General features: G+C 41.0%; 1 protein-coding gene across 2 annotated transcripts in view; it reads left to right on the forward strand.

Annotated features, from left to right (window-relative positions):
- LOC117766883 (sodium- and chloride-dependent GABA transporter 2-like) overlaps positions 1 to 24681 on the forward strand; it is a 33868-nt gene extending 9187 nt beyond the window's left edge. The window contains exons 2-15 of one of the 2 annotated variants that reach the window (XM_034594301.1): positions 11543 to 11726; positions 12611 to 12745; positions 13843 to 13980; positions 17989 to 18100; positions 18242 to 18374; positions 18952 to 19086; positions 19291 to 19394; positions 20325 to 20449; positions 20587 to 20699; positions 22040 to 22177; positions 22308 to 22410; positions 23324 to 23424; positions 23692 to 23859; positions 23983 to 24681. In XM_034594301.1, the coding sequence (XP_034450192.1) occupies positions 11597 to 11726; positions 12611 to 12745; positions 13843 to 13980; positions 17989 to 18100; positions 18242 to 18374; positions 18952 to 19086; positions 19291 to 19394; positions 20325 to 20449; positions 20587 to 20699; positions 22040 to 22177; positions 22308 to 22410; positions 23324 to 23424; positions 23692 to 23859; positions 23983 to 24102 (1755 nt within the window). In that variant the 5' untranslated portion in view covers positions 11543 to 11596 and the 3' untranslated portion in view covers positions 24103 to 24681. Of the gene's footprint in view, positions 1 to 11384; positions 11727 to 12610; positions 12746 to 13842; positions 13981 to 17988; positions 18101 to 18241; positions 18375 to 18951; positions 19087 to 19290; positions 19395 to 20324; positions 20450 to 20586; positions 20700 to 22039; positions 22178 to 22307; positions 22411 to 23323; positions 23425 to 23691; positions 23860 to 23982 lie in introns of those variants that run through there. The other variant, XM_034594302.1, reaches the window with a different exon arrangement.
- Positions 24682 to 25214: the final 533 nt, after the last annotated feature.

Consider the following 25214-nt stretch of genomic DNA (forward strand, 5'->3'; position numbering starts at 1 on the left):
GGCTTCCGAGTGGAGGTCCTGTCTTCTCCCACAGTTACATACGTAGCAAAAAATCTCCAGTCCGCCGTAAATGAACCAGAAACAGTTTCTCAGTTGCTCGAGAAAGAAGTGAAAAAGGGCTACATTATCGGTCCCTTTCAGTCATCTCCATTCTCCGTGTTTCGCTCAAACCCCATAGGCATAGCCACAAGGAAATATTCGGGAAAAAATAGATTAATTTTTGATCTCTCAGCTCCCCGCTCCGGCCCCTTCGCAAGCGTAAATAGTCTCATTCCACCAGAGCCATTTTCTCTCAATTACGCCACGGTCGACAACGCAATACAATTAATAAAACTCGCAGGGCAAGGAGCCTGGCTTTCCAAAGCAGACATCACCGACGCTTTCAAAATCATCCCCATACATCCCTCGCAGTGGAACCTGCTTGGCATCCGATGGAAATCCAAGTTTTACTTTGCGGTACGCCTAACTTTTGGTGGTAGGAGTAGCCCAAGCATCTTTAACCAACTGTCTGAGGCATTGTGCTGGATTCTGCTTAACAGAGTCAGAGTTCCAACTGTTCTCCATCTACTGGATGATTTCCTTCTTGTAGATCCTCCTCAAGACAGCTCAGGCGCGTCCCTCTTCAAACTTAAATGCTGCTTTCAATCCCTCGGCGTCCCTCTGTCAGATGAAAAAACAATAGGCCCGGATACACGTCTGGAGTTCCTTGGCATTACGCTAAATTCCATCCAAATGAAAGCGTCCCTCCCATTGGAAAAATTACAGCGCATTCGCGACATCGCAAAAACATACCGCGCCGTCAAAAACATCACCAAGCAGCAGCTACTCTCTCTCCTCGGTCACCTTAACTTCGCAATGCGCGTCATTCCTCAAGGACGCTCCTTTATCTCCCGTCTTTTGGACACAGCAACCTCCGTTCCAAATTTACACGATAAAATATCGCTTGATGAAGGGTGCCGATCCGACCTGTGTTTCTGGTCTCATCTGCTCGATCACTGGAACGGGGTCACTTTTTTCTACGACGACCTGGTTCATTCCTCTGATTCCTTGCAGTTCTTCACGGATGCCGCCCCATCCGTGGGTTTTGGGGGTTTCTTTCAAGGACAGTGGTTCGCTAGCCGCTGGCCTCCCTCATTTCCAAGACACAACTTGTCATCCGCGCTATTTGAAATTTACCCCATTGCCGTAGCATGTCATATCTGGGGACAGCATTGGGAACGCAAACGCATCTCGGTCCTGTGCGACAACCAAACGGTAGTTAATATAATCAACAAAGGGCGTTCCTCATGTAACATTATCATGCCGTTCATGAGAAGTATCACGTGGTCTGCCATTACACACAATTTCATTATCACAGCACGTCATGTACCAGGGCATTACAACACTTTAGCTGATTCTCTCTCCCGTTTTAATTTCCAGACATTTCGACGTATCTGCCCAGAAGCCTGCTCCAGTCCGATTCAAGTGCCTCCCCTCCATGTTCTTGCTCTCTATTAAAGGATGAACCCCTGTCTAAATACCTAGACTCAGCAAAGGCCTACATTAGGAAAGGACTAGCAACATCTACTCTAAAAATGTATGATTTTTCCTGGAGGACTTTTGCTCTGTTCTGTATCTCCATTCATGTACCACCTAAACCTGTTCACATAAACTTAGTGTGTGCATTCATCTGTTTATTGTATGGACGTCCGGCACTTCAAACCAACTTACATTCGAGGACTAGTAGCAGGAATACAGTTCAACGCCAGATGTCACAACCCTTCTTTCCCCAGTTTATTTTCAAATCCGGCTGTTAAATTATTACTTAAAGGCATCTCAAAGGTTTCTCCTCCCCTTCCTGACCATAGACAACCCATCACGCTCTCTGTTCTGCACAGTATGCTGTCAGTGCTTAGAAACGGCATGTTTTCCCCTTACACAGATTCTCTTCTCGATGCTGTATGTCTATTAGCTTTTTATGGATTTCTAAGAATTGGGGAGTTTACTACAGGCTCTCAAACATTTAATCCCGATGTTGACATTTCCTTCAACGACCTAAATTTCCACTCTGCGCACTACAGTCTCCAGCTTAAACATTCTAAATGCAACGGCGCTTGTTCTATCGTAGTGGCTCGCATCGATTCACTTTTCTGCCCCTTTAAATCAATGATTAATTTTCTGAAAATCAGACCTTCTACTAGCCCCCTTGGTCCCCTATTTCTCATTCCTGGGAAACTTCCTTTATCAAAAACCTGGTTCAATAATCATCTTAAACAGATCCTCATTAAAAGCAACCTATCGCCCGAGCGCTATTCAGCTCATTCCTTCAGGATAGGAGCTGCTACTTCTGCAGCCAACCAAGGTATTTCCTCTTCTTCACTACAACAAATGGGGAGATGGTCTTCTTCTGCTTTCACCTCCTATATCCGCCCTGATATAAACACCGTCCTTTCGAATCAAAGATCTCTAAAACCCTGATGTCAGTAAATCATGCATATAACTGGTGGTGGTTGTATTATCTGCTCACTCTTTCGAGTCGTGCTAGCTATACAAATAACTTCACATTTAAACACACACCTGAGCACTCTCCTCACTCATTGCCTACGCGGTCTTGGTGACCCTGCTTGGTCTGAAGGACCCCATACGTGCTTCGCGACGTATGTGTGCACACCGTATTTACTTTCGGTCCAGCGGACCTTAATTTCTGTTTGTCATGCGACTTAATTTACGTTACGGAGGCTGTACCGATTTGCATTTCTGTTGACATTTCACTTTATTTGGTCTTAGACCTTAATTTCAGTTGGTCAAATGACCTTTTATTTATGTTCGGTCCTTGCTGACCGTTTATTAAGTTCTACATGTAGATCTTGCACTCACCATGGCTTTAACTTGGTCCAGCGGACCTTTATTTAAGGTTGCCATGCATCTTAATTTCTTTTGGCGGTTGCTGTACCGTTTTAATTTCTGTTTGTCATGCGACTTAATTTCTGTTACGGGGGCTGTACCGATTTGCATTTCTGTTGACATTTTCATTTTATTTGGTCTTGGACCTTAATTTCAGTTGGTCAAATGACCTTTTATTTAAGTTCGGTCCTTGCTGACCTTTATTAAGTTCTACATTTAGATCCTGCACTCACCACGACATTCACTTTCGGTCCAGCGGACCTTAAATTTTGGTATCAGGCAACCTAAAAATTGTAGAGGTTGTTTTACCGATATATAATTTCTGTTAGCATTTTATTATTTAGTCTTGGACTTAACTTTATTTATATCTGATAACCTTTAGTTAGGTTCTACATTTTAGATCCCATTTCATACCTGCATATAATCTTGCACTTACAAATATTTTCATTTCTTTCTTCTGCTCGCCTCAATATTTCTCATTTATGATCTCTTACTTGTCGGTCTCCAGACCTTTATCTCATATCATTATCACTCGGGTTGCAGTTGCACTCTAACGAGTCATCTCTATATATCTATCCAATAAATGTTATAACGATTGTCTGTTTACCAAAGCATGTTTTATTTTGCCTAGAATACTACAACACAAGGTAAGACTCATCATTATCTCACTTCTCCTGATCTACCTTCTTCGTCTTCCTTCTTTTGGGGGTATTCCTGTTTGATGTTCTGCTCCACCCCCTTCTAATCCTGATGACATCACACAGGGGTCTAAAATGCCAAAGACTATAAATATTCACTTTACTTGTGTACGTTTGTCAAAATAAACATCGTTAAATTGTGAATCAAGTCTCTCCTGATTGAAATGAAGCTTAGCGTAAGTTCAGTCAGGAAGACTTAAACCTGCATACTGATCAGCTGATTGTGGGCGGTCCTAAACATCAGGAACGCCCACAGGAGGACTTAACCTGCATACTGATCAGCTGATCATGGGCGTTCCTAAATATCCAATCAGGTCTGCGCGGTCTCTTTCAGCCAGTCATTCAGCAGCTGTCAAACTTTAAAAATCCCTTCTCCTCTCTTCCGCAGTCAGCCGTCTTTCAGTGACTCTCATAACCCCTCCTCCACCCCAATCTCCTCCAGTCTTGAGAGAATTTCATCACCTCTTCCGGATCCCGACCTCAACTGATCGTATGTACTGTTTAAATCCCACATCGTTTTGACAGCGATCATGGACCATGATGAGGATCCCAATAGTATCAGTGGATCATGACAACGGATCGTGGACCATGGTGGCAGCTGATTGCAGATTAAAAAATCTACAGACTGCCTAAACAATATACCTATTACTCGTGGCATCCATTGCACTTCTGTCCGTCCTGGGAGAGGGATCCCTCGCATGCGGCTCTTCCTGAGGTTTCTACGTTTTCCCCGTCAAAAGGGGTTTTGTAGTTTTTCCTTACTCTTGTTGAGGGTTAAGGGCAGAGGATGTCACACTTAGGGAAGTCCAATAGGACTATGCTCATAATATGGGCCATCCAAACAATCTATTGACTGATCAACCACCACCAGTGTCTAGACCCCGGGGGGTATTCCTGTTTGATGTTCTGCTCCACCCCCTTCTAATCCTGATGACATCACACAGGGGTCTAAAATGCCAAAGACTATAAATATTCACTTTACTTGTGTACGTTTGTCAAAATAAACATCGTTAAATTGTGAATCAAGTCTCTCCTGATTGAAATATACTTATCTGTTTTGACACTGAGAGACGTTGAGGGACGTGATGTGGACTGTTATCTACAGCACTGTGAGAGATTATCACCTTGAATATTACAGATGAGGTAGAAAGACATTTTATATATTTGTATATATATTTTATATATCAGTTCTTGCTAAGGTCATCTGTGGTGCTTACACCTCCTGAACACAGAGTAAACTCTATAAGTGCCAGTCTTAGAGTTTATTTAACTCTAAATAAACTTTACTTAACATAGCTGATAATACATGTGTCAAAAGGCCCAAAAAGTATTTACAGACTGTCTTTAATCTGAGGTGTTGCTCCTTTGTTCCATGCTATCCTACCGATGTGACATAGTGATTTCAGCATAAAACATCCTTTATAGTGATTTTTTTTTTCTCAATCGTCCCTGATAAAATGACAGAAAACATAAAAGTATGGCATTATTGCACAGTAAGTGTTACTTACAGTACAGTCTGTCTCCTAATATTCTGTGTATATTCAATTATATATTTGAATATGGTTTTGGATTAAACAGCGCACTTCCAAGACAAAGAATGTACATTAAAAGTATTGCATATATAATGTAATGCATTATGTGCCATGCTTAGCTTTGATCGTTTGTAAGTTATGAAAACAGGTCTGTACCTGGAGTCAGTGTTGAAGTGATGACTCTCAGTGTTCAGCCTTGTTGAATTCCAGTTCTGTCTCCTCATGTTGGACATCCATGGTTGCAGGCTGTCTGAGTCACCTAGAGGAACACCTTACACAAATACACAGATATGTAAAGTCATACATATGCCAGGTTAACTCCTTCACAGACTTTTACATGATAAAAATAAAAGTATAGGTGGTGAAATAGGTGGTGGACATCAGCCTCAGGTTCTCTATTTGACTGTCTATTCTAGTAAAGTTACACTTCCTATTATTTATTTTCATGTGACAAACAAATACATCATTCATTCATTCATACATCATACAGCATGTTCACTTATTTAAATCACGAATGATAGATTCAGTAAGGTTTGCTTAAGATTAATGATTAATTTAATTAACTGAATGTAGCAGACAGGTTTAGTTTTCACTAACACATTACAACACATCAACACCAATACTCTGAATAAAGCGCTTTAGGAGACGTAATGCTACTTTAAACAGCTGCTCTTAAAATGCAGATGTGACGTTAAATATTCACGTTTCAGTCGATCGCAGTAAATCTGTTTCTGCAGTATGATAATCTGGGTGTGTTGTGGTAATATTGTTAAACTATTTATAGACAACTTTACTTTACCGTACAGCAACAATAACAAACTCAACCAGGGTCATACCACAGTAGCTGCACTTCTATTTCGGGAACAATAATCTAATATGACATTAATACTGAAGCCAACTAGGTTGGCGAGCAAAACAACTTTACATCATATTAGATATCTAACGTGGTGGAGCTTATTCTCCAAACACACACAGTCGCCTTGAGTTTAAAAGTTTTATCACCATAAACTCTAACACTTCTCTCTGCTGTGTGGACCGGTTCATGTTGGTGTTGTGTCAGTTTAATAACAGTAGTGATCAATATGCTCCAGTCCACAGACTTATTTTACTTCTCTGTCAGGACAACCAGCCTAACAACAAACCATATTATTCATCCGATATGCGAATGAAAACTTCTCCACAGACTCGGGTCGTGTTCAGTGACGGGGATTAGCCTGTTAGCTCAGGTGAAGCCGAACAGACAACAGGCTAGGAGCCGGAGGGACGAGCTAACGGTGACGTCACCTGTCCTTCAAGTTATACTTGAAGGACAGTATAACTGTAGTCATAATTTCAAACCTTTTTATTATCTAAACGAGCGAGTTAGAAAATATAATTCACCCCCCCCCGTACTGTTGTCATAAAGGAAGAACTTAGTGATTGAGACTCGTTTTTTGAACCAGGCTGTAAACAGGTTTGATTCAGCTCTAAAGTTGAGCTTTTTAACATAGGAGTCAACGGGAATCGACTCATTCTTGGAGCTAGCCTCAAGTGGCCACTCAGTGAACTACAGCTTTTTGCATTTCTATATAGGCTTCATCGCTCAGCCTGGGTTGTTGCCACTTGAGCCAGACCAGTGACAAGTGTTTGCACCAAAGCCGAAAGTGGCATACACCAATAAATTATCAGATTTATAAAACCAAGTGCACGACCCTGAAGGCAATGTTCCCTTTATATACACAGTCCACCTACAGACATGCGTACATGCATTAGCCTCATATACCGCCCTATACATGCCCATGTTTAACCACAAATGGTCAAAGCAAAGCACCTATTGATTGTTAAATGATCCTTCTGATCATGATAAAGAACACGAGTGGAGGATACTTAAAGGTGGAGGCATAAAAATGTATATCTTTGCTCCATCAGTGTGTTTGCTACTGCTGGGGACAAGGGGACAAATGAGCTGTTACTGCTGGAGTGAAGAATAGCCTCTATACTTAGGAAACCAGCATGTGTGGCATTGTGTTGAAGAAGGAGGGGGACACTGACATGGCTGGTAAAGCACTGTTTGATTATTAAATGCATGGCATTCCCTGGTGAGGAGGTCTTTTTTAACACCAGGGCATCTGAACACCTTCAATTTCACTTCAGCAGGCCGATGGCACACTCCACAACTGAATTTATGCACGTGTTTTTGATTTACATAAACAAAATATTTTTTAGACAAAGCCCTAATAGCAATATGAGTGCATTCAACTACTAATTTAAATTATCACATCAAAACCTGCAGCCATTATTAAACATATATGGTAAACATTATATAGTGTTAATCATGTCAAACACATAAAGCAGCTAATCCCACTGGTAACAGCCAGTTGCCAAAAACCCTACAATGGTGAGTGCTTGTGTTGGTATTGGAATGGTTACTGCACGTAAAGCCCAATTTTCGCCCCTGCAAATGCCTGCAAACTCCCCTAACTCCTGGCAGTTAGTGCCTGTTTACAGGATGTGAAGTATGCGTTCGCCCGTGACACAAATTGTCGGAAACGTACTCAAGGTAGCGCAGTGGGGGGGCTGGGGAGGGGGAAGTGCCCGCCGGGGAGACGCGGTTCGAAGGTGTGATCTATTTAACATATGAATCGCGGTGAAACCGCTGGTGAGAATTTATCTCACTTTCACCATTGGATGAAACCACAGACCTTTGAAACGAAAAGTCACTTGCTATTGGTCACCCTGGGTCATTATAATACACACGTGGGTAACCCCTTCCCACACAATAATAATAATAATAAATAGTTATTATTACTAATAATTTATTTATTATTAGTAAGCCTATACCAAAAGCACTGCATTTTGGTATACACATTTAATAGGTACATGTTGAGTCAAAGCTTTATTTACATACAGCACAAATATTGTAAAAACACAATTGGCCTAGCCAGTGAAAAACTAATCAGGTGAAGTTTGAAATGTCTCTTTACTGCCTCTGGGTCATAAGTTCTTTGTGGGACTCTGTCCGAATCTGCTCCAGTGTGTAGACGTCTGTGGTGTGTAGCTGTGTACTTCAGTGTAGCTTCTAGTCTTCTTTGAAGTGTGGCACACAGGTCGGTGAGCTCCTGGCTGTTGAAGGATGGATCCATGTCATCTGCCCGCTTCAATCAGCTGTAAACACAATCAGTACAATCAGCACAGTATATTGTGGCTTTCCACCACAATATACACCTACACATGTAACTGAAAAATGATTTAATGAATCTAATCTTTCTTCTCTGTCGACTCCTGAACTTTTCAATGCTGCTGCAAGAGCTGCAAGGTCCGGTTGGATGTACCGGGAGTTCCTTCATACTGGCTCATAGTACGTCTTAGTATGTCATAGTACGTCTTACAGGCAGCTGGAAAACTACATGAGTAACATGAGTATATTATTAATAAACAGAAATAGCCTCGCTAATTCACCGTTGGAAGATCCATAGTAGAAAACACAATTACTACACAGTTACTTACATACATTGGCGTCATTTTCCACACTGCAAATCCGGACTTGCAGCAAGAGCTTCGGCAAAATGTGCAGTGACTGCCTCGTTGTGGGGGGGTTAGGGGACTCAGGGACTGACCTGATGGAACCGCACCGGTGCGGTTCCATCAGGTCAGTCTGTTCAAAACTAAACCCAGTTTAGCATATAGATCCAAGAGCACAGCTCTATGGTTATCCAGTCATAATCATGGGCCAGGAAACCTTGTGGTTCCTAAACACTCAGCTCCTCCAAATCCTTCTATTTGCATTAAATAAATATTCCCCTTTCCCCCGTATTGTGCATACACAATGATTATAAATGTTTTTTCACAACAGTAAGAAGCCCATCATGTGAGGAAACTGCCGCAGGCTCTAACTGAAATTAGAGTTTGAAAAGGCATTTGTATTTTTCTTACGAACTGTGCCGACCACGGTGATCTTCCTCTCCAGGATCTGCCGCGCGAGTTCGTAGGAGGTGAAGTAATTGTCGCACGTGACGTTACGACCGTGCAGTCCCTCCGTTACATCGAGCACTACCCGCAACCCCTGGTTCCGTTCTGGGCGTCCGCCACTCGGCTTTCCGGTGTACACTTGCATCTTCCAAGCGTAGCTGGATTTTGCATCGCAGGCCACCCACGACTTGATCCCGTATTTCGCCGGCTTGCTGGGCATGTACTGTCAGAAAAGACACCGGCCTAGGGAGAAGAAGAGGAGGAGAAGAGATGAAAGGAGAGGAGATGAGGACGAGGAGTAGCAGCCGCTATCTAGCTATAGCTACATAACATAATAACATAACATAATAATGATATAAAAAAAAACGGAAAAAAAAGACTAACCTCTGAACGGAACCAGTTGCTCGTCCATGGTCACTTCGGGCCCCGGGTTGTAGAGGTGCGGTAGCCGCGACACCCACGCGTCCCAGACCTCTCGCACGGCCGCCAATTTGTCTGTGGCTCGTCTCGTGCGTCTCATCTCGCGGCCGTCGAAGCGCAGCAGTCTGGAGTACGTGTGGAAGAGTTTTAGGGGCATCATGGCACTAAATATCGCCCGGCCGCTCTCGGCGTCCCACAGGCTGGCGGCGGCCTCGCCCCGGGACCTGTACACGCCCGCTAAGATCAGCAGCCTTACGTAGGCGCGCAGGTCGGTCTCGTCCATCCCTTTCCATTCGTCACCGTATTTTCGACGACCCTCCCGATTCGTCATCTCCAGGATGATGTTCTCTACCGTAGGCGTGACGAACAGGCGGAACGTCGAGGCTAGGTCACCGGCATCGTGGGGCCCAGGGGGACCCCGATGGGCGTAGCGGCAGCGCTTTGAGCCGCAGCAGAGGAGGAGGAGGAGCAGCGGCCCTCCTCTCGGACGTACGCCCTCGAGGACCATGTTATTTCCCCGTTTCTTGACAGGAAGGTCTCTCTTTCCATGAGTCCGGTGGTGGTGGTGGTGGTGGTGCCGTGGTCTTGTCCTTCTTCTTCTTCTTCTTCCAAGGATGACGAATCTGCAGCAGCATCACCCACTGGGTCGTAGTCTTCGTCGCCGTCGTCATCGTCTTCGTCGTCGTCGTCGTTATCGTTATCGTCATCGTCATCGTCATCGTCTTCATCTTCATCGTCTCGGTCTTCTTCTTGGTCTGCTTCTCCATCTGCTTCTCCGGCCGCTTCTCGGTCTTGCTCTTTCGCGTCCTCTTCGGGTTCAGAGGATTGTTGCTGGGAGAATAGCTGTTGGAGAACCTGTTCTCTGGTGAAACGCGCCTGACGTGACATGGTGACATGGTCAGGGAGGGTGGCACACGGAGAATGGCACACCGGCTTCTCTGTGGGTCTAATATACCCCCCGAGATTACAATTGGAATCGGGTGTGGGTCTAAATGACCCCACAGAGCACCACAGCGCCCTCTCTGGGGGTCTAAATGACCCCCCAGGAGAATCGAGAATGACAATCCATTGGTCTCAATGACCCCAGGAGAATTGGATAATGACAATCTTTGGGTCACCCTAACCCTGACCGGGCTTGCGGATGATCGCACGCACTCACACACACACACACACAGACACACACACACTCTGGGTCAATCCGACCCAGGAACAACACGAGGGTTAATACTCATGACAAAAACAACTGTGTGCACTGTGTACGCATTAACACTTATTTCCCTTTATCTGAACTGGTGAGATTTTACTTTCATAGACTAATATATCTACATACTCTGTGTCTAATTCAGGTTTAGTCAATTTATTATTGTGAATCAGTGCCAAATTTAAATTAGTAAATGTTCTTAGTAGCTGTGATGGAAATCTGGAAATACAAGAGGCTGGAAACACCAAAGTTATCTACGTGTATTTTAATAGGGGCTTTCTGCAGAAAGGATCAACACAGAGAGTCACAAGGATCTCAGAGTGAAGATGGAGAACAGTCAAATACAAGGATCTTATATAGGAGAACTGAGGGCTGTCTCTCTGAACCAATCCAGACTGGTTCTGTAGGCGTAGGTTGAGAGAGGAATCTAAACACAAACAACTGATTTACATGTGTTTCCTTTGGAGATAAGCAGACATACATTCTGTTCTTTGGAGAGTAAATAAATGGCAAAAGGGTCTGGCAGTTTTTAGGTCAACACAGTTAAGACCATAAAACAGCTCAGGTCATAAAGCATTTGGACAGTTTGTTTATATATGTAGATACAGGTCATAAAAGTCTTTAGACAGGGCTGCAAAAACTTACTTTCCAACTACAAAATAGTTTTCAACCCTACTTAGTTAATTTTTCCAATACAGTAGCTCAGTGCAAAATTAACACATCTTTCCAACTGTGTAAATAGCAATGAATGTAGTTTTTCCGAATCAGCTCTCTGTTTCCTGGGGACATACTTGCTTATTGGGCCTAAGGAAATAAACTTAAACTTGCTCTACTTGTTGTAGCTGCCATATTGTCTCCAGTTGATGAGGTGAATACTGATAGTACTGATCAGAGGACTGAGGAGGAAACACGACATGGAGAGCAAAATGGAAAAGAGGGAAACGTGGATGAAGAAAAGGGAATATTTTCTGGCAGTAGCAGGGAATGTTGTGGGCCTGGGCAACGTGTGGAGATTCCCATACCTGTGCTATAAGAATGGAGGAGGTAAGCTGGAGGATACAAAGCCAAAGACTGAATTTTAGCAGCATCAGCAGTGGAATTAAGAAACCAACTAGAACAGTGCTCTTAATTATTTGCCATTTGTGCTGTACTTGTCTATTTTGATATGGCTTCAAAATATTACAATATTATCCAAGATGCAACAGGCTATAATATTTTTACATGCCGTCTCTTGCATGTAGAGCAGCCACCAGCTGTTTCAAGGTCCATTCACCTGCATGGCTTTTTACAACATCAACATTGTGCTCTACTGTGCACATATGACTCTCATCATATGTGTGATCCTGACTTGTCTGCGTGTTGTCATGATCCAGGGACTTGTGCCAGCTTCTCTTTTTAGCAGTAGAAGGAAATGTACACTCTCCTGGCCACCATGCAATGACATCTAACAGGTCCATGAATACATTTAGAATTATGTTATAACTCTAATTGCAGAGTTAAACAAAACAGCTCAATTTATTCATTTAGTTATTATTATTTATCAAACCAATAAAGCGTAACAAAGTTCAATCTGTTTTCGGTAACCCAATTAGAGTTTGCCTTGATCTCATTCAGCAAATGACATAAAAAAACAACAACATCATTTCTCTCTCTCTTTCGCTGTCAGCTGTCATTTCAGTGATTCACTGCAACACTCCTTCTAGCCAATTAGCTCCAGTCACTAAATATTTCCTGCACAATAGGTAATCTTATTAACTGTGGATTAAAGAATACAAAGAATTGATTAATCAACTGACAGAAAACGAATCTGCAGCAGATGGCTGGATGGATTGACAAACAGTTAGTTCTTGTACTCTGTAAAAGTTTCATGGCCAATTTTTTTGTCACTCACTTTATCAACAGCTGATGTTGTGTAATTCTGTGTGCAGGTGTCTTCCTGTTTCCTTATCTCATCTTTGCTGTGCTGTGTGGTTTGCCACTCTTCCTGCTGGAGACTGTGATTGGTCAGTACACACAGGAGGGCGCCATCACCTGCTGGACCAAGATCTGCCCACTTGCAAAGGGTAAATTGAGCATGGCATTGGTTCAGGTCATGAAGTCAAGCTCAGCAACAATTCAGTACATGAGCTGACAGCAGCTGATCTCCATGCTGGACCACAGCTGATCCTCTTCTATGCATTCAATTGGCAAAGTTTATATTGCGCACTCTATTTAAGATGCCTTAGCTGAAATATCTTCCTACTTCCACTGCAAGCCACTTTGCAACCCACATCCACCCCAGCACTTCCTTCTCATACTGAATCTAAGCTTACCAGTGTTATGTGTTGAGGCTAATGTCTGCTTTGTTCTGTCCCTGCCTCACTTTCCATGATGGCTCATAGAATGGTATGGAGTTGTGCTCTCACTATCTCAGGCTTTCCACCTATGGGGAAGGCAGAACGGTTGCAGAATAGAGCCATCTGCCCAATATAAATTATTAACATCAAATTAATTTTGACAAAAGTGGTCCTGACTGAATTATCAGTTCTGGTTATATTACCAAAAATAAAAATCCACACTCTGATTAAACATTGTATACATTCTCTTTCTGCTTGTCATTTATCGTTTTTGTCTATAAAATTAACTTCATAATTCAAAAAAATCCATAGTTATAATTTTCCAGAGGCAAAGATGATGTCTCCAGATAGACTTTTTTATTTGTCTTTTAATCTTTGTGTTTCAGATAAAGTTGCACATTTTTTAATTTATACACTTGCTGGGCTTTTTGTTATTTGGTTTTGACCTCGGATTTGTAATCTCCTGGTGTTTGGGCTTGGAATTATTTGGCCTCCCTTATGTGTCTCTGCATGATTTACTTCAGGTCTTTGTCTTGTTTCCCTCTCCTTGGATTGTAGCTTACCTGATCTAATGTGTCACACTTGTGTCCAATTGTCTTCCCTCCCTTTGAGTATATAGTATATTTATAGTATATTTCTCTCTGTCTTCATTCATTTCTTCATTTTTGTCTGCATTTGCGTCCTGCTAATTACAAACGTAACATCATGACCAATGTAGCTATAGTCCTGAGCAGTATGAACACTGTTGTCATGGTATTGTTGCTTTCACATTTCTCACTTATAAAGCGTTTATAACCATGTGATACTGTATTGTTTCCCTCCAGGAATTGGCTATTCTATCAACGTGATCCAGGTGTATGCCACCATCTACATCCTTATCCTGGCCTGGGCCCTCCTCTACCTTATCTCCTCTTTCAGAGGCACACTGCCCTGGGCTACCTGCAGCAATCCCTGGAACACAGGTCAGTGTGGGTTTTTACACACTGCAATTATCTACATGACTTCATGGGGGTAATGTCACAGAAAGGGGTGGGGCAAGGGGCAATCAGAAGCTCCCCCTTGGAATTGCATAACAAGGTCTGTGATGTAAAATTTTGACAAGATTAGTGTTAAGGATTTAAATCTGTCTTAAATAAGACAATGCTCCTAATTGTAATCATATTATGTTTGTGATGTATTCAAGCAACAAAATATGCATTGAGTTGTTTAAATGTTTTTTTCAAACATTTTTTATTTCTCCCACTTTATCAAACATGATTGATAATGTGGGACACCCTCAATTTGGTAATCTGGGACAGTCATTGAAGTTCTCTTAATAGTGAAAATATGCATTTAGTGATTCCTTTAGTAAAATAAAAAGATAAACTAAAGAGATGTACCATATGATCTGGAGTTGTCAGACAAGAGTTGGAGGGGAAATACAGTCTGTCCCTGTTTGTTTAAATCAATTGTCCGGTTAGTTAATTTACCTCAAAGGTTTGGCGCTTGGCCCCCCCCTATGGCAAGCCATTTGACTATTTATTGCATATCCTTGATATCACATGTCAGTCCACTCCACTAGTTCGGTCTTTGTCAGCACTAGTTGGACATTTGGTCGCACTAGTTCAGCATTTTATCGTACTAGTTGAACAAAAACTCTAACTAGTCACTCTTTTTCAGCAACTAGTGGCACTTTTGTCCAACTAGTTCCAACAGAAACCTTACTAGTAACACTGTGCGCCACACTAGTAGCACCAAAGTTCCTACTTGTTGGCTTTTTGATGCACAAGTGGACCTCTGGACCGAACTAGTAATGCTGAAGTGAGCATAGTTAAAAAATGAAAGTACATTGATAAGAAGCACATTAATAAGTAAACCTATATACATAGGTGCTCATATGTTATGATACAGTAAATGGATGACATCCTTAGATATGTAAAATAATGATGTGAATGTGTACAGATACTGTGTAATTCCTTGTAAGTGAACACAGTATGTTATCACTAATTTAGTCATTGCCTTATTTGTTTGTATATGACAAGTGTTCAATTGAAAAAAAGTAAATAAAAGCTACTCAGGTAATTTTGCACTGCCACCTACTGGCAACAGTAAATACGGCAGCAGCCCACATAAAATGACCTCCAAGCATAAATCAGATAGTTTTTCATTATATGAAGTCAAAATGTCTCTCACTAGTGTAACTAGTGGATATTTGGGCCTCACTAGTTAACTTGTAAACATTTTGTCTTCACTAGTTAACTAGTGAGGACAAAATAGTCTTTAACTAGTTAACCAGTGGGTATTTTGGCCTGCACTAGTTGAACTAGTGTACATTTTGGCTCGTACTAGTTAAACTAGTGCAGACAATTGTTGGCCACTAGTTAACTAGTGAGCTGAATCCATGTTTGACTAGTTAACATGTCAGAGCTTTTGCAGCTCACTAGTTAAGTAAGACTTTCAGTGTTACTAGTTCGGTCCAGAGGGCCACTAGTGTGTCAAAAAGCCAACAAATAGGGACTTTGGTGCTACTATTGCAGCGCACAGTGTTACTAGTAAGGTTTCTTTTGGAACGAGTTGGACAAAAGTGCCACTAGTTGCTGAAAAAGAGTGACTAGTTAGAGTTTTTGTTCAACTAGTACGATAAGATGCTGAACTAGTGCTACCAAATGTACAACTAGGATATGCAATAAATGTTCAAACAGCTTGCCATACCCTCCTCTTCATTCTCCACATGCTCCCCCTCAGTAACATCATACGCCACCATGGCCTCCATTTCCACTGCTATGCTGACAACACCCAACTCTACATCTCCACCAAATCCATCACTCCCGCCACTCACTCCACCCTCACAAACTGCCTCACAGATTAAAGACCTGGATGCAAAATAACTTTCTCAAGCTCAACAGCGACAAATATGAAAATCCTCATCATCGGCCCAAAATCAAGGGCTCCACTGTTCTGCATCCACACACATCCGTAACCTCTGTGTCATCTTCGACCAGACCCTCTCCTTTGAACACCACGTCAACCACATTACAAAAGCAGCCTTCTTCCACCTAGAAAACATTTCCCAAATACGCCCCTCCCTCTCCTCCTCAGCATCTGAAACACTCATCCACGCCTTCATCACCTCATGACTTGATTATTGCAATAGCATCCTTTACGGCACATCCACCAAAATCATCAACAAATTACAATACGTCCAAAACTCAGCTGCCTGTCTGCTCACCCACTCCCGCACCAGAGACCGCATCACCCCCGTCCTTCATAACCTTCACTGGCAAAGAATACAGTTTAAAATTCTCCTCATCACATACAAAACCCTCCACAACCTTGCCCCCTCTCACCTTTCTGACCTCTTGCACCCGCAACCTCAGATCCACCAACACCAACCTCCTCACCCCAATTACCCTGTCCAAGCACCGAACCTGGTTTTTTATATAAAAAAACTTTCTTTTAACTGCTATAATGTTACCTTATCGTTATTGTTCTTACTGCCACTGTTTTTACCATGTTAAGTGCCTTTGAGTACCTTTTAAAAGCACTATACAAATACAATTTCTAATTTTTATTATTATTATAATTAGCATGTAGCAGTTAGCAGTTAGTTCTCGAGGACACAGATGATCCAAAAAGCATGTGGAGAAGACAATGGGCTGATCGATGATGATGGTCTGTTTGTTCCCTGAGTAGCCCCAATAGAATGAATAATTGGTTATTGTTGTTTGCTGTTGATGGAATTTTAATTGATGTTTTAAAAATGTGATTACCCTTGAAATAGAATGTTTTCAAATTATTTTATTTAATTTTTTTAAGATAGGGTCTTTATGAAAAATTATGACGTTTTTATGTTAATATAAATTATGAATAACATAAAATGTCTTCGTAATTTGTTCCTAATGCTTTTAAAAGATTGACAATCAAATTCAGGCAGAATTTTCTTTTTCTGCACAAGGAACCTCTCCTCTGAGTATGATATCTCCTTAGGGCTTGAGCATTTATGTTATATACAGTATACTGATAATGCACAGTGCTGACATGATGCAATTATAAATGATATTGATGTAAATGCAATGGAAGGTAATGGAAATTTACTTTAGCGCATATGAGACAATTAGGCCCATCTTTAATGATTTATATGTTGCATTAGGGTTTTATATGGCATCTGTTATCTGTGAGTAGACATGCTAATTAGTCTGATTTCAAAATACATAATCTGTATAAATGATCTGCTTTTCCAGTCTTGACGACAACTCAAAGTGCTTTACAGTTTAAGTCACATTCACACAAATTATTATATCCACGATCAGCTGCCACCACATTAATGAATCTTTTAGGTAAGAAAACTGAACTGAATCCCTTCCTCTCAGTTGAGTTGAGATCTGTCAGTTGTGAGCAATATTTAGAGAGGGAACATTTAGAATATCAAGAATTATCAATGAAAGTGAATAAAGTGTTTTTAAAAAAAAAATCAAATACATTTAACATAAATTAAAACGGCAACAAACAGTGTGCTGAGTCTGAAAATGAAACCAAATAACTGCTATATTCTGATTTCGGTGATCTGAATAATAATAATTATAATAAGAACTTTATTTGTATAGCACTTATCTAAATAAGAATATAAAGTGCTTCACAAAATACATGGCAATAAAAGAATGAATACAAATAAAAGGAATTCAATTAAATTCAATTTTAAGAGTCAAATCATAAAATATTAAGGTCAAGACCTTAACATTTATAGAGAAACTCAACAGTTCCCACAATGAGCAAAAACTGTGGCGACTGTGGAGAGAAAAAACTCCCTCAATAACCAGACTCCATGTGGGCGGCCATCTGCCTCGACCGGTTGTAGTGAGCAGAGAAAATAGGGGAAGAGAGGAGAGGTGGGTGGGGAGGGGAGAGAGACCAGGAACAGTTCTGCAACCATCATATTCAAGCTTTGAAGATTAACATTTAATGAACACGATCATTTGTTTTCTTATTAACAGACAGATGTGTGGAACTCACATCTGCAAACTGGACTGCACTACACAATGGCAACCTGACAGCAAACTGGACATCTGGAAATCTCACCAAGTCTTCAGTCTCTGAGTTCTGGGAGTGAGTCAGTGTTGTCACATCAAGATCATTGTAAATTGCATTGGGTGGCAGCAACGGATGAAATATATGAAACGCATTCTTTCCAGACAGCAATTCATTAGGCGTCGTAACCACCACTCACCGTCTGGTGTCCCCACACAGGAGAGGAGTGTTGTCCATGTCTGGGGGAATAGACGAGATTGGCACAGTGAAATGGGAGCTCCTGTTGTGTCTCCTGGCCTGCTGGGTGGCCTGCTACTTCTGCATCTGGAAAGGTGTCCGCTCCACAGGAAAGGTCTGTGAGCAGAACACAGATCAGACCTGTCTGCTGGAAAAGTTTATATACTGCCAATTATATGATATGAGATTGTATAGTTAGTTGTACAAAATGGAGGCCTGTTGTTATGTCCCGCATCTTTGGCCAGAAAAGAGTTTTGTCGAAATTTCATGTTGATTTTTTTATGTAATGAGCATCAGTCATAATTATGTTTCAGTAGCATGTACATTGTAGCAATGTATAAAGTTACTCTGAACCCTAAAGTACAGTATCACTTAATTTACAACATATTGGCTGCTTCAAACAGGTCAAATGGCAGAATGGAGGCTTTTATTTGTATCTGTTGCAGAGCTAACACTTATTACTGTCCAGGAAAAGTTCTTGAACACTTGTATCAAGTCTTAAAAAATTTGATATTTTCTTACTCTTTCAATTGTGCTGACATGGCATTAAAGCAGTCCTTGATTTCATATGTTGTTTCTGTTTTTGAAACACAGTGCTCTACTTAAAGATGTAACCAACACTATCAGTATCATAGGGTCAGTGCTTCTGTAACCTGACACAGAAATATGTTATCTATCCACTGAAATTTCAGGTGGTGTATGTCACGGCAGTGTTCCCCTATGTAATGTTGGTCATTCTGCTGGTCAGGGGCTTGACACTACCAGGAGCCTGGCAGGGTGTGGTCTATTACCTTTATCCAGAACCTTCTCGTCTGGCAGACCTTCAGGTGAGACACCTTAGATAAATCATGAAGTTTTATGTTTGAGTGGTGGCATTTGTGAAAACATAACGTGATGCTATGTGCCTGAAATGTTTTTAAAAGTGAATTAATTTAGTCTGTTGTAGAGGAAAAATGAATGTATATGTAAGAGCAGTTTCTCTGACACAACGATGACCTTATTACACATGGTTTTTCACTTTTGTTAATCAGGTGTGGATGGAAGCCGGCACTCAGGTCCTCTTCTCCTATGGTGTTGGAGCAGGGACACTAACCACACTGGGCAGCTACAATAAATTCAAGAACAACTGTTACAGGTAAACCATGTGATCAGTAGTCCGATGCAGGGTGCAGTCCGATAGGGCTGTGGAGTGTGCTAGCTGAGCATGTTAGGTAGGGAGAAAATGGACAGACAGGTAATCCTGAAAACAAAGAAAAGCAGGTTTGATCAGGTGGACAGACAGGCAAACAGATTGGTTCAAAAAGCAGGCTAAACGAGTTTAAGGGTCAGCCGAGGGATTCCTAAATGGTCTGTAGTTATAAAACTCTTTTCTAGTCTTGATAACCACTCAAAGCACTTTACAGAGCAGTTTTGCCATTTACCCATTTACATACACATTCATACAGTGCATCTATGTGCAGCACTTTCATACATCAATCATACACTGCTACCAAGTGTAAGCATTAAATATGTAGACAGGAGAACAAAAAAAGATTAAACAATCCATAATCCCAACCCCTCCAACTGTTTGTCCTGCTCTGCATCACCAATGAAGAGCAATGCACTGACTCCCCAAACCTATTTTTAGTGGAATGATTCTGAAATGCATGGCATTGGAAGAGATGGTCCAAAATGGATGTAAATGATGGATGTTAATCATGGATGAATAAGTGAGAACACACTGGGTCACATGTTAGCTGAATAATTAGGGAGTAGACTACATGGGTGTAATTTCTCTGACCATAAAGGCTCTAACTTGACTCCTTGCCAGCCGGGTCATTTGAATCCATGTCATTGCCCAACTCACTGTCCCCACATTTCCACTGTTGCAATCAAATAAAAGGTATGAGATTCTCTCAAAATATCTGAAAACATAAATAGGAACGACTGAATCATAACAATACTGGGGGGAAGAATGAAAGAATGTAGGTAGCTCAAATCTGCTCTTTATGTTTTTTAAACTAATTAATCTTATACATGTCAAGTATCTCAGAGTTGGGCATTTCAAAGCTCTGTGTGTTTACAGGGACAGTCTGTGGTTGTGTCTGCTGAACAGTTGCACCAGCTTCATTGCTGGGTTTGCTGTCTTCTCTGCTCTGGGCTTTATGGCTCAGGCTCAGGGAATTCCCATCAACATGGTTGTTGATTCAGGTATGACTTGAAACTTAGAGACTCTGTCTATAAAACATGCATTTACCTGCCCACAGACTTATGCTGCAGAAGGACAAAGATCTAATAAAAGACAAGTGGAGAAGTAGACAATTTAAATGTCTTTTCTGTTCTTCAAGGGCCTGGGCTGGCGTTCATTGCATTTCCTCAGGCTGCAGCCATGATGCCCCTGCCTCAGTTGTGGGCTGCCTGCTTCTTCATCATGCTCATTCTGTTGGGTCTGGACACAACGGTAAAATATCTCCAATTATGTATATGTAAATATATATATATATATATATATATATATATATATATATATATATATATATATACACACACAATCAACTATTCTAAGATCTCTTTTTCAACAAACCCAAACTACCAAACCATTGTGATAGAGTCTTTAGTGCAAGGGGGATTCAGGGGAAGACAGTAGAGTCCGGTGAGGGGAAATCCAGGGCCAGTGTTGTGCAATAAATTAAGTAGTTCACATTCATGTCTTTTTAATTTTAAATGAGCTGCTCCGAGTTATTCTTTTCAAATAGAACCTCCTCCTACCTGTGATGGAAGTTTTTTGGAAGCTGGTGAAAGGAGATTATGAAGAAGAGTTTATTGTAGACTTGATGCATCAAGGAGACCAGAAGGTGGAACAATATACAAACGCTAACAGAGTAACATGAGCAATTGTCACCTCCAAGTCTGAAGATGTCTTGCACCATTCTAACAGCACATCCATGAAAGGCTAGAATTGCTGTCACTCTCTATTGGACATAAAGGTTTTTGTATCCTATTTGATAGTTAAACCTAAAGTATGCATTCCTAAATCATGTTGTGTCCTTATGTCTTGCCACTGGTGAAATACGCAAAAGAGTTGGAGTTGGTGCCTCTTTGTCTGGGGCATCTGAGTTAGATATGAAAGTCCATGACACTACAATGTACTGCTAGTTGGCCCGTTATCTATATCCTGATCTTGGGTATTGCTGGGAGAGAAGAGAGGGCTCTATTCTCATAATGGTATTGTGCAGATGTAATGTGTGAGGATGGTGAAAAATTCCTTACCCTACCCACACATCCCCAGCCCCCTAATGACTGCCACATCCCAAACTAAATGAACAACTGCATACTATTATGGAATGACAGACAGGGGTGACTTTAAATTAATCCTGACACTCATGATACCAGGGGCAACCGCCCATCTCACAGAGCACAACATATAGGAAGGAGCATGTCACACACCTAGCAACATAGCCATGTCACAAAATACAGTTCCAACACTAAGCAACTCAATCAGCATGTGATAAACTGTGTATGTCCAAAAAATAGTCACTGAGTATCATGTTATTTCATGCTAACAACACAAACTATATATCAAATGAAAGCAGAGACTTAGAACTTTTTTCTTTTGGCCAATCTTTCTTTCTTTCCTATTTTTGTTAAGATTTTTGTTCATGAATCACATTCTTATCACAGAGTCTGGCCTGCCAATATGCTTTCATACATATACTTTTAAAGTTTTCAGTGTACCATGACGGAGAGGCGCTACAAATGTAATAATCTGTTGAATCTCTATTCTGTCCCTTTACATTTTAGTTTACAGGTTTGGAAACAATAACATCATCAGTGATTGACTTGTTCCCAGAGACGATGCGCAGACCCTGGCGTAGAGAAATCTTACTCCTCCTCCTCTGCTCTGTCTGCTTCATCTTGCATATCCTTCTCACCACTCAGGTACTCCACAAAATGATGTGACCTTACCCAAGCACAGCACCTAACAATCAAAGAATTATTATAGGGGAGGATTTATTTAAGTGAAATTACATATACACATAATTACATATCCCTGTTGTCTGTTCTCCAGGGAGGAATCTATCTGTTCCAGCTGATTGATTACTATGGTGCTAGTGGAGCATGTATAACCTGTGTGTCTCTGGTCCAGTGTGTAGCTGTTGGGTGGGTCTTTGGTAAGTCATATTTGAGAGTATTGTGTTAAAATGGGGGAGCAAACTTAATTGGCGGAAATCCTTCCCCAGAATAAAATAATTTCAAACATGTAATCTTCAATTAATTTCTACTCCACCGAACAGCCAGATAAACTATAATCATACAAGTCCCCAAATCATCTCAGATCCACCTCACATCCTCCATAGTACCAGCTCCTCCCGTTACAGGTACAGGGTGCCCCTCAGGCACCACCATATCAAACTCTCCTCGCAGGGGATGGTGAGCAGACCCGTACCTGAGGATCATAGGTTCTGGGATGAAGTGTTGGGGGGAGCAGGGCAAAAGGCTTGGATGAGGGTCTCTGCCACAGAGTCAGAAGACCCGTTAAGATAGAAAGTGGTTTGTACTGCACTTGCTGCAGGGTTCATTGCAAGGCTATGCTGTCCGCTGGGTTCATAGCAAATAGGCAGTATTCTGTTTTTTGGTAAAAAAAAAAACTTGACTGTTTACCAGACAACTCCTAAGTGCAACTTAAACATCTCTAGGTTTGCAATTATAAATTCAGTCATTATCTACTCACCACTATGCCGATGGAGGGGTGGGGTCTTTGAGTCCACAAAACACTTCTGGAGTCACAAGGGTAAACTTTTTTATAGCAGAATCCAATACAATTGAAGTCAATGGTGAGTCATTCTTCAGACGTAATAAAACAACGGAAAAAACATAACATGCCTACATACTGCTTGTGTGGTGTCATCAAAGTGTCTGCAAGCCCCAACATTCACATTCGACTCGAAACAAGGTCATTTACACCGTGTTTTTAGCCTCCATACAAACAGCTACTTGTTACAGGCCAGTCTATTAGTCATATTAGATTTATTCTACGGCCTGTCCTTTTAACCTGTTACATTACTAACTATGTTTGTCATTCAGGTGCTGAGCGGATGTGTGATGCAGTTGAGGAGATGACAGGACAGAGGCCGTGGCTTCTTTTCAAACTGTGTTGGTGTTGCTTTACACCACTGATCTGCATGGTGAGTTACACACTATGAACAAAGAAAACAACTACAGTTATTGCTAAAGATAGGCAGCAACAAGGAGTAATGAGTCCCCCCTAAGTTGGTTTGCATGAGCAATTTTTTCTGATTTTTGACAGCAAAATATTGTAATAATTTGAATATGTAAACCTTTCAAAACCATCATGTTAAATCTGTAAGATAACGATAAATAACTGGGAGATCCAATGGTGTTAGTTCAGTGTGTCCAGAGAATTTGTATTTTATGTGTCTATTTGCCTTCAGGTTGGCTTCATCGGCTCCTTTGTGGACTATCAGCCCCTGACATTTGGGAACTATGTGTATCCAGACTGGTCCTACTATCTGGGCTGGGCCATAGCCCTCTCCTCTATAATTGTTATACCCATCTGGGCTATTGGCAAGATCTGCCTCACCAAGGGCTCCCTCAGACAGGTAAGAACACCAATACATCCTGCCTACTTTTTCATACTGTTTGACTTTTTATTATTTTCATCATATAGAATGTCTATTATATGAATTTAATAATAAATCTGTTGAATTTTCTGTCCTCATCAGCGTCTGTTGGTCCTGTGTCATCCTGATAGTGACCATGTTGGTCCCAAGACAAACAAAGAAAATCTCTTGAGTGAAACTGAAATAATACCAATGTCAGCTCCTCTCCCTGGCATGTTATGAGTCAATATGAAGGCTGCCAAAAGAAAAGCATATTACACAAGACACATGTACTGTGCATGATTCTATGAAAACATCCAAACATCCTTATATAATATCTTTACATGATCTGTTCTTGTATATACTTACGGTGCTTCTTGAGTATTAGGAACACTATGCAACTGTGAGATGTGCATTTTTACCCATGCTTTTATTCATGCTTCCTGATATTGGCTACCTGCTGTGTGTTTTCTCTTGAATGGTATGGGAAGGTAGTTTTACTGTTATTTTACTGCTGACACTACTATATTGTACAACATATATCTTTTAGTTCATGAAGATGGTGCCTCCCTAGTGGCCGACTGTTGCAGCAGCTCTGCTTCACTCTGAGCCCTTTTTTCTCTCTAACTTCGTCCTTTTTCGTTCTTTCTTACTCTCTTTTGTGTGTTTTTGTTTTACTGAGATTTGTTGAGAATTTACCCATTGTGGGACTAATAAAGGACAATCTTATCTTATCTTATCTTTTTCTATTTACATAAGTGTAAGTAAAATTTATGCAATTTCCCCCAAAAAATCTAACTATCAGTATCTTTATTATTTTTAAATTGAACCTACGGAAGCGTATTGCATTCACTTGAAAAAAAATTACTGTGAAGTAATGTTTTATAGAGTGGGTCCAAAGTGGCAAGCGCATGTGAATACTGTATTCACAGTATAGTGCAATACTGTTAATTAACTATTGGTGGAGATGATGTGCCAACAACATGCCAGTGAAAAGAAAAGAATACCGCAAGAAGAAAACAATGTAGGTTACTACGGAAGCGTATTGCATTCACTTGAAAAAAAAAAAAGTTCTGTTTTTCTGAGATAACTAACTCGGAAATTTCCAGATAAGTTCTGTTTTTCTGAAAAAGAAAAAAAAAAAAGTTCTTTTTTTCTGAGATAACTATCTCGGAAATTCCGAGATAATTTTTTTTTCTGTTTTTCCGAGATAATTATCTCGGAAAAACAGGAAAAAAATTAATTAGAAAAACAGAGCTTTTTTTTACATGCGTTTATTTTGAAAGTGAATTTCCTGTATAGACGCTATATGTCATGGCCCTAATATACGGAAGCGTATTGCATTCACTTGAATA

Source organism: Hippoglossus hippoglossus, chromosome 8 (genome assembly GCF_009819705.1).
Source record: "Hippoglossus hippoglossus isolate fHipHip1 chromosome 8, fHipHip1.pri, whole genome shotgun sequence".
Taxonomy (NCBI): Eukaryota; Metazoa; Chordata; class Actinopteri; order Pleuronectiformes; family Pleuronectidae; genus Hippoglossus; species Hippoglossus hippoglossus.